Here is an 8,725-nt window from a genome sequence, read left to right on the forward strand (position 1 = left end):
CACATTCATACTTATATTGTTGTGCACATTTCTGCACACATAGTGCAATTAAATTTTACTTAATGCCAAATCAAAAGTAGATTTATATTTTAAGGTAAAGAACCTACAATAACAGTGAGAAAACTGCTACAATCAAATGACCCTCTATGAGAAAGCAAATTGTGACAGTGGGAATAAAAAACTTTCCATTTAACAGGAAGAAACCTCTGGAAGAACAAGGCTCAACAAGGGGAGGCCATCTGCAGTGACTAGTTGGGCACGATGGGAAGGAAACAGGCTAAAAAACACACTGTGGAAACCAACCAGCCAACTTTACCATGTAGAAAAACGGCATAGGTGTGAGGTTGAAATTGCACTAATTGTTTCTTATATAAAAGGGGATTAATTGTGCTGTTAAACGTCTTTACGTTCAGAGAAAGGGGCTTTTGTAAAGTTGGCCCACGATTTAAAAGGAATGTATTCAATTCAATGTGAATTCAATTTATTAGGCCGATTCTGGGCCCCGAGCATCATATATGACACCCAAGACCTAAACAGAATTATAATCCTTTTTATGGCTCTTACACTAACTAAAAGCACTGATGTTGTCCAGTGTAAACTAGCATTTTTGGAACTGATTTGGACCCCTCACCTGCCCACGAACCAGATTCTCACCTGGTAGCCTACAGCCGATAAATACCTAAGAATGAAAGATCATGAAGCACTTAACCTGTGCTGCGTCGTTGCTCTGTTTTTAAGAAAAGGACAGTTTTTTGTTTCTATACTTTTCTGGCCTGCATTATGTTACCGTTTGACACCTTTAATTTACAGCTGCGATCTCGCTGGGAGTGCAGCAGACATCATGTGACGGAGGAGTGGCCAAAAGTAAAAATCAGGAAGCACAACGACGCAAGAAACAAGTCACGAGAAAGGTAAAGTTCAAACTTTTACACAACTCAAGTAAACTTTTAGTCATTCTTGACAATTTCACTAACGTTTTAGACGACCAACGTATTTTTACGAGGTTGTTTTGTTTTACAACGAAAAGCGACAAACATCTTCATACTGACTTCCCTTGTAACTTCATGACTCTTAAACCCGCTAATGTTAAAATGAAGAGCAGTGTACGGGTAACATTAGGACAGCGTTAACCCCAACAAACACAAGTAGGTCATAACTAAGTATTTGCAGTTTATCCGTTCATGTGGATGGCATAAAAAAATACTCTGGTGATTTCCGCATTTTTTCCTTGTTGGCAAGGAGACAGAAACAGAACATGCACGTTGGTTTAATTAACCCTAATCACACTTTAATTTTTAATTAAAGCAAACGAGAAATATCCTGTCACTGTGACAGTTTCTTAGCAGGTGGCTATTTGCATACTAAGTTTCAGTCTTTTTTGAGTCAGGAAGTCTGCATGAGGAGCTTGTGCTAAATATTCCCGGCCCAACACTCCTTCACTTCAGGTTGTACAGTATGATATGAGCACCTTTATCAGACTGTAGGACTTTCCTTTTGGCCTTGATAGCTGTTTTTTTTTTTTTAAGGTTAAAAGATGAAAATATTTTAATTCTGCAGCATATTTATAATATTTTATTTCACAGCATTGATATCAAATCATTTTAGCTGTAATGATCATTTGTGTGATCCCTCAATAATGTAAGTGTATTAGTTTCGCAGTGTTTTTAGTGGATAAGTACCAGCATAAAACTTGTTATTGTTACAGTATTTTTTATTGTTTCAGGTTACTCATGTTTACAGTATCACATTCCAAAGAAGCTGGACCTCTGAACCATTTCTAGGTCATGAGTTATATTATAAAGTGATTTATTTAAGCCACTCCTTCACTTTACTATTTCAGCTTCCAGCCTTGCTCCTCTTAGCTTGAAGCGTAAGCTTACTGTGACTAATCACACACTGTACTCAGTGTTTGGGGGTGGGTCCACTGTATTCCTGTATAAAAGAAATAAACTTGCCTTCTCAGAGCTCTGAACTCAAATTTATTAAACACTGTGAGCAATGAGGACACCAGCCGTGTGGCAGGCTTTACTGTGTTGTGTGAGAATAAAACCTCAGACTGAGTTCATGAGTATTAAGAAGCACCCAGTGAAAGATAGTAGTGAGCTTCTCAACAGATATTTCTGGAGCTTTGCTTCAAGATGAAAACCTGTAGAAAGAAGGTGAAATGTAAGGGGGTGTCACAAACGTTGCATCATTTTTGGGGAGAGGAGATCACAGAAATCACTGTTTTATCTTGTATTTAATGCTGTACTAATGCCAAAGACGCCATAAATAGAAACACAGTTGCAACATCTCTTCTTGGAAATTTGCAAAATACAATGATTATACTATATCTACACAAATGCTTTCACCCCGAAAGCCTCTTTTTTTTTTTTTTTTTTTTTCCTTTTTTTTTTTCTACACATGACAGTCACGAGAACAGTGAGCTGACTCCAGACGCTAATTAGATCTCACTGTTAACTCATGAGCGAGTCGAGTGAAGCCTGTGGTCTTGTGTGTCCTCGTAGCTTTCATCATGGCCTACCAGGCTGGGATTCCAGAGGAGCCCAGTGTTTTGGTTAACCAGATCAGCTCCAACATCCAGAAGATCACACTGCTGAGTAAGAAATGCACACATAAAAACGCATTATTGTCAGCCAGCGCGTCCAACACGTGGACACACTTCAATACAAATAAACAACATGCTTCTCTGTGACTTTCTTGCCAGCCTCCGAGCTGCAAAGGGCAATCTCTGTGCTGGGAACTGAACAGGACAGCAGCCAGCTACTACAGACGATGTGAGTTACTGGGGCTTGGTTGGATTTACATACCTGGGCTGTTATCAGAAGTATCTTAGTGAAAGTGTAAATGTGCAAGCGTAGAAAATGTTAGACTATTACAGCAATGTTTAATGCCGGCTAATTTTTTTTATATACTCTAAATTACTTCTGATTCCTTTTAAACCTATGCACAGTATTATGCCTACCATCCTTTGTCTTTGTAATGTCTGAGTACTATTCTCTACTTTAACAAATTCATTTTTTAATGTCATTAGTCAACAGAAGCAGCAACAAGGCAACCACTTGGCAAAGGAGACTGACCGACTGATGAAAGCTTTTACTGCACTCCCAGTCGGACCTGATCAGGTAATGAGTTTCTAAAGTCTTCCTGATCTAAAAGGTTTGTCACAGTCAAGCAAACCACAAAGAACAACCTCTCTTTCTGTCTGAAAAATAAACTCACTGGCACAAAGGCTGTAGTTCCTCACATGTCCCTGGGGCCTGGTTACAAAATTGAGTCAGTCTTCATAGACTCCCATGTTAAATGCCCAACTTCACAGCTTCACTGCAGAAATAAACGTGTTGACAGATTGAAACAAAAATGCTTTTGGCTTCTTCTTAGCTATAATTGTTATTTATATATCACATCATAGCGCTTCACTCTTTCATTCAAAGTGGTTACTTGTAGTTCCAAAGAAACCATGGCAACATCTAAATGTTCAAAATAGCAGTCCACTGACCAATGAACATTGTAATCCATCTTTTCTGTAGAATCTGTGGTACCATACCAGACTGATTAACTACAGACCATAGTTCTGACAAGTCCATTTGTTCATCTGTTTACAATATTTTTGTGTTTACTTTAGCGTCAGAGAAAGATACAGAGAGAGCGCCTGCTGAACGACTTCTCCGCTGCTCTGAACAGCTTTCAAAAGTCGCAGCGAGATGCCGCCAGCAAAGAGAAGGAGTTTGTGGCCAGAGTCAGAGCCAGCTCCAGACTGTCTGTAAGTAACTGCCTGTCATCAGATCACCAAGTTGTTGGGTAGAGCATTAAACGACAGTTATAAAATAGGTACTGTATGGGAGTATGAGAGTGGGGTGAAGCCACTGCTATAAATGTAAACACATATATTACATCATTGCGTAGATTTAGACGGAATTCAGGTCTTTTGACACGCGTGTGAAGTGCTGTTTAAGAAGTGTTGTGTTTTTCTGCTTAGCCATAAACTGGACGACACATACAGGCGATTTTTGTCAGCATAAGTGCTTGTGATGGATAGCAGAGGAGAATATGTTTGGTATCCTATTGAAAACCTACAGAAGAGTAGAGACTTGAAAATTAGACATTCTTGAAACCATAGAAAATAAAATAAAAAATGGTTTTATGCAAAGCTTTTTAGTAGCTTGTTTAAGCTTTGCACTAACAATCCAGCAAAACAAGTAGGTGCTGTACATCAAGGCTCACTGCCTTTTTCCTTTCAGCAGCAGATTTCACTAGTGTTTGTTCTCACTTTCATGTTTCTTACTGTTTTCACTCTCTGCTTCCCCTCTCCCCAGCCTGCCGAGGCAGATGGTCACCATCGCTGAGTGTAGTTCTGCTGCATGTTAAGGGGGTTATCTTTCTCTCCCCACTGTCACAAAGTGCTCGTTCACAAACCTTGTTGGGTTTCTCTCATCAGTATGTCGGCTTCTGCTGAGAAATGTCTACTTTTTTATTTTTACAAAAATCCACATAAAATTGTTATTGCACTGTATTCCACCACAGTGCTTGCTTGAAATAGTCACAGCTGGTTACAGTTTCACTCCTCTCTTAAAATTGTTGTAACCGCAGGCGTCAGTTCAGAAGTAGTTTCACATGAAGCTGTCACATGATTGTGAATCAAAAAGTATCTTTAATTGTGATTGTTGTAGTCACAGATTCCCATGATTGGACCCACTCACAGCTGTGTTCCCGTATCTCACTCTTGCTTATCTCGCTTCACTCAAAGTTTTTTTTTTTTATCTGCTATGCTGCTGATAAGTAGGAACAGCGTGTTACTGCTGCTATGTTTAATAATTTATTTTTGCACAGTAAATAAAGCTGCAAGGTGAATTTATTCAACTTGGCCATGCATATATTTTAACAATGAAGTGTTCTGCAAATACTGAATAATTCTTTTTCTTTTACTTACATATTGCAGCAAAGGACATTCTGTACTTACTGAATCATTGCTATACCCATAATCAGGAATAGAAGGACCTCTGCAGATTTGCAACAATAAGACTTAAATGTGTTCAATTGACTTCTAGCAGGGTGGTCAGCCTGAAGACAGCTTTCGAAATGTTCCTCCTATACCGAGGTAAGCCCACTGTTTCTGAACAGTATTATTCTTTCTGCTTTTTATTATTATAGTAAATAATGTTTTAACTACTCTAGTTGCATCTGTATGCAGTGATTCCCAGATACAGGTTCAGGCTGACGCTGTCACTGAAGAAGATCTGAGACTGATCCAGGAGAGAGAATCAGCTCTAAGGCAGCTGGAGGTAGGGATCAAATTTCAACACCTAATATCTGTGCAAAGAAAATTCCACAAACACAAAGTCACAAACATACTGTAAGTGCCTCTTGAATATGGACCGGCTCTCTTGATTTTTAGTCTGACATCGTAGACATAAATGACATCTTCAAGGACCTGGGTATGATGGTCCACGAGCAAGGAGACATGATAGGTAAGAATCTTTCAGTAAGTTAATGCTGACAGGTGTAACAGCTTCACATTGACAGTTTACGGCTCAGTGAGCAGGATTGTGCAGTTTCTACTCTTACCGCAAGTAAATTATGTATTTTGTTTTGTTTCCTGCAGATAGCATAGAAGCCAACGTGGAGAATACCGAGACCAATATCCAGAAAGGGGTGCACCAGCTGGCCCGAGCTGCAGGCCACCAGGTAATGTGACAGAGATATCTTAATGTATGATATGACAGAAGTGGTGAGGAACAGGAGTATGAAAAGACAGATGAGCTGTAATAAATGCTAGAAAAATGAGATTTTAACTTGGATTAGTAAAGCAAGACTGGTTGTTAGAGCCCGTTTCTGTAAAGCAGAATGTGTGCATGACTCTACATCATTTAATCAACTTATTAGTTAGATCATAAAGGAAAGAAAATTCAAAAACATTAAATTCCTTCTGCTTATTTTCTTCTAGCAAAGCTCCCGGAAGAAGATCTGCATTATATTGATAGTGTTGGTTGTTGTTGCTGTTGTAGTAGGACTAATCATCTGGGGCTCCCTCAAAGCCTGAGGGCTTCCTCCTCCTCCTCCTCCTCCTCCTCCTGTGTTTATCACCATGGACCAAGAATGAAATTTCATTCTTAATCTTTTTCTTCTTCAAAAACTGACAGAGGGGAAAAAGATTGAAACACCGTCTCTTTTTTTTTTTTTTAAGCTTTTTTTTTTTTTTTTTAAATCAATTATGTTTTTAAGATATTGTAGTCCTCAATGTCAGGACTACAACCTTGTTTGCTGTGAAGCAAATCTAGCTCTGGTAGCTTTATTGTCATGATCAGTGTCTGATTTAGGCATGGTTTCCTCTGAAATGGAAGACTTATCAGATGAAAGAGGCGAGTATTCGTGTTTAGTGGCAGTCATTGTTGTTGAGTACGTCCTGCCCTAGCAATGTGGAGTCGCTCCAATAAATTGAATGTACACAATACACACAACGCTCCTGGGTGCAATAAGCAGCATGTTGGTAGGGGACGTTGCTGCAGCTGCCTCTTTTTGTCTGGTTACATATGCAAAATCCACATACTATAAGTTTCTCAGCAATAAAACAATGAAGTGCAGTATGTAAATTAAGTGGAAATGAACAAGCGCTAGGTGTGGGTTGCAGTAAAATGTAGCCAAACTACAGTCAGAATATTTAAAGCCTCTGAGGGGCAACAGTGTTTTTATCTGTTGTTTCCAATATTTCAAGTGATTTGATTTTTATTCAGTCTTATGTATAACAAAAATAAAAGCAAGTGCAACTTTAATCTTGCTGTTAAGACGTTAGACTACACTCCAAATAATAAGGGGAAGGGTTTGTTATTATGAGACCAATTCTGGGAAAATGGCAGCGCTGTGTAAAATGTAAGTAAAAGCAGAATGCAGTGAACACAGAAAACGTAGCCAACCATGAAAAAAATGTTTTACCCAGCGTCCCATTTTTTTTTTCCTTTTTCCAATAATCATGTTTGTACATTCAGTAGGGACTTATTTCTTTTAGCTTGTCAGGGAAATCCTTTTCATTTCACTGCCTGTCACACAAAGGATTGAAGTAAAATATTCACAGTAAATAGTGCAAAGTCAAGTAATACACAGTGAGAGCATTTGTAGGTTATTTGGCATTCACTTGTGGTTCTCAGGAAAAGGCATCTAATTGAGCAAATTACGTAAGAGCTGAAGGAAAGTTGTCACTATTTTCTGTGAGAACTCTCTTATCCCTTGTTTTTAAAAACAAATAATTAGACGACCGATCTTAAACCAAAATATACTAATGCAAAGTATCCTAAGTTGCCTTGTATTAGTAAACACTAACACTGTTGTTGTCATGCTTCTGTATTTGAACCCGATGGAAAATTATGTGTGTGTGCGTGCGAACTGTCTTCTATTTGCTAAATAAAAATTCAGAATCTGAAGTGTGAAGAGTGATTTTTAACCAAAATTGTAGGATACTTGAAACTAGATTATGCACTTTCTGAGACTGTTGTACTGCTACCAAGTTGGAGGTAGAAAGCTGAAGTGAGATAGCAAATTAATAATTTTTTTGAAATATATTTTTAAAACTTTATTTTGATTCATTTTCCTTTTCAGTAACAAATGGAAGAAAGAGGGGGAAAAGGGAGGTGGAGGTGGGTGGGGTGGGGGGTTGAACTTAACCCATGAACAGTTTGGATTGTTTTGTCTTATTCATCTTCTTCTTGAGCTTATGACCTCTTGGTGATTTGCCTCCCGTCATACTAGAGCTGAGACAGATTCATTGTCAACTGTGACCTTTTTATTTTGAAAATCGAAGCACTTTGTTAATGACTTGAATTGACATTTTAAATTTCACAAAATAAAAAAAATTTCTTGGTGGGGAAAAAAGCTGAGATTTCACAGCCTCCTATTCAGTTCTTGTAACTATCCCAGGGCAGTTTTGAAAGAGTTCGGTGAAAAACAAAAAAATCCACAAAATTTAGAGCAGTTTTAAAAAAAAAAAAAATTATTTATTATTATTATTATTATTATTATTAAGGATATGTATGAGAGAAAGACAAGAAAATGATGATAATCAATACTTAAGTCTGTGATGATTTCGATTTAAACTATAGTATGACCTGAAAGTTTAATATAAATTGGTGTTTACTGTATGCCCATACTCAAAATCACAGACAGCCAGATGAAATTTAAATCTACCAATTACTCAATTTCAAATTAGTCATCACCAACTGCCCCATATGCCTCCACATATGTCAATAGTTAGTTACCATGGTGAGAGCATTTTGTGTAACAGGCTGCAACCAACTGTTGACTTTTGCAAAATGGGCTTGGCATTCCTCTTGCACAATGCCTCATAAAAATCAAACCTGTAATTCATATCAAAGCGTTTTAAAATCCATGAGGTTCCCAAGAAGTTGCTTTGCAGATTCATGTTTTTGTGTTTCATGGACCCAAGATGAAAAAGAAAGTAGTCAAGAACCAGTTAAACGTTGGTTCCTCTGGTACTATGGTAAATATTTGCAATTATTTTTGTGAAAGCTTTAGATTTAGAGTACAAAGTGGTCATCATCTCATTTCGAGGGAATCTAGTATTGGAAATTTATCTGATCAAGATCTGAGTCTTGCTACCTGTATGTACCCAGGGTTGAGTGTAAACTTTGAGTGTCTTTTGAGAGCTGGTTCTTATTTCTTGGTGACAATACTGAGTCAGCATTTTTTCCAGATAAGGGTGGCCTAAGTAAATGTT

At 38.0% G+C, this 8,725-nt stretch overlaps 1 protein-coding gene across 3 annotated transcripts; it reads left to right on the forward strand.

The window, feature by feature from the left end:
• The first annotated feature begins 773 nt into the window (after positions 1-773).
• stx7l (syntaxin 7-like) lies at positions 774-7,415 on the forward strand. Of its 3 annotated transcripts, none has more exons than XM_026143398.2 (10): positions 774-911; positions 2,508-2,600; positions 2,708-2,777; positions 3,035-3,125; positions 3,626-3,763; positions 5,049-5,098; positions 5,192-5,282; positions 5,396-5,468; positions 5,603-5,685; positions 5,945-7,415. In XM_026143398.2, exons 2-10 carry the CDS (start codon positions 2,516-2,518, stop codon positions 6,038-6,040), a joined length of 777 nt encoding a protein of 258 aa, XP_025999183.1. In that variant the 5' UTR covers positions 774-911; positions 2,508-2,515; the 3' UTR covers positions 6,041-7,415. The 3 variants fall into 3 exon arrangements, with proteins under 3 accessions (XP_025999183.1, XP_025999184.1, XP_080146098.1); XM_026143399.2 differs by having other exon boundaries at positions 5,052-5,098; XM_080289972.1 differs by having other exon boundaries at positions 903-1,145.
• The last annotated feature ends 1,310 nt before the right edge of the window (positions 7,416-8,725 follow it).

Source organism: Astatotilapia calliptera, chromosome 15 (genome assembly GCF_964374335.1).
Source record: "Astatotilapia calliptera chromosome 15, fAstCal68.1, whole genome shotgun sequence".
Lineage (NCBI taxonomy): Eukaryota > Metazoa > Chordata > Actinopteri > Cichliformes > Cichlidae > Astatotilapia > Astatotilapia calliptera.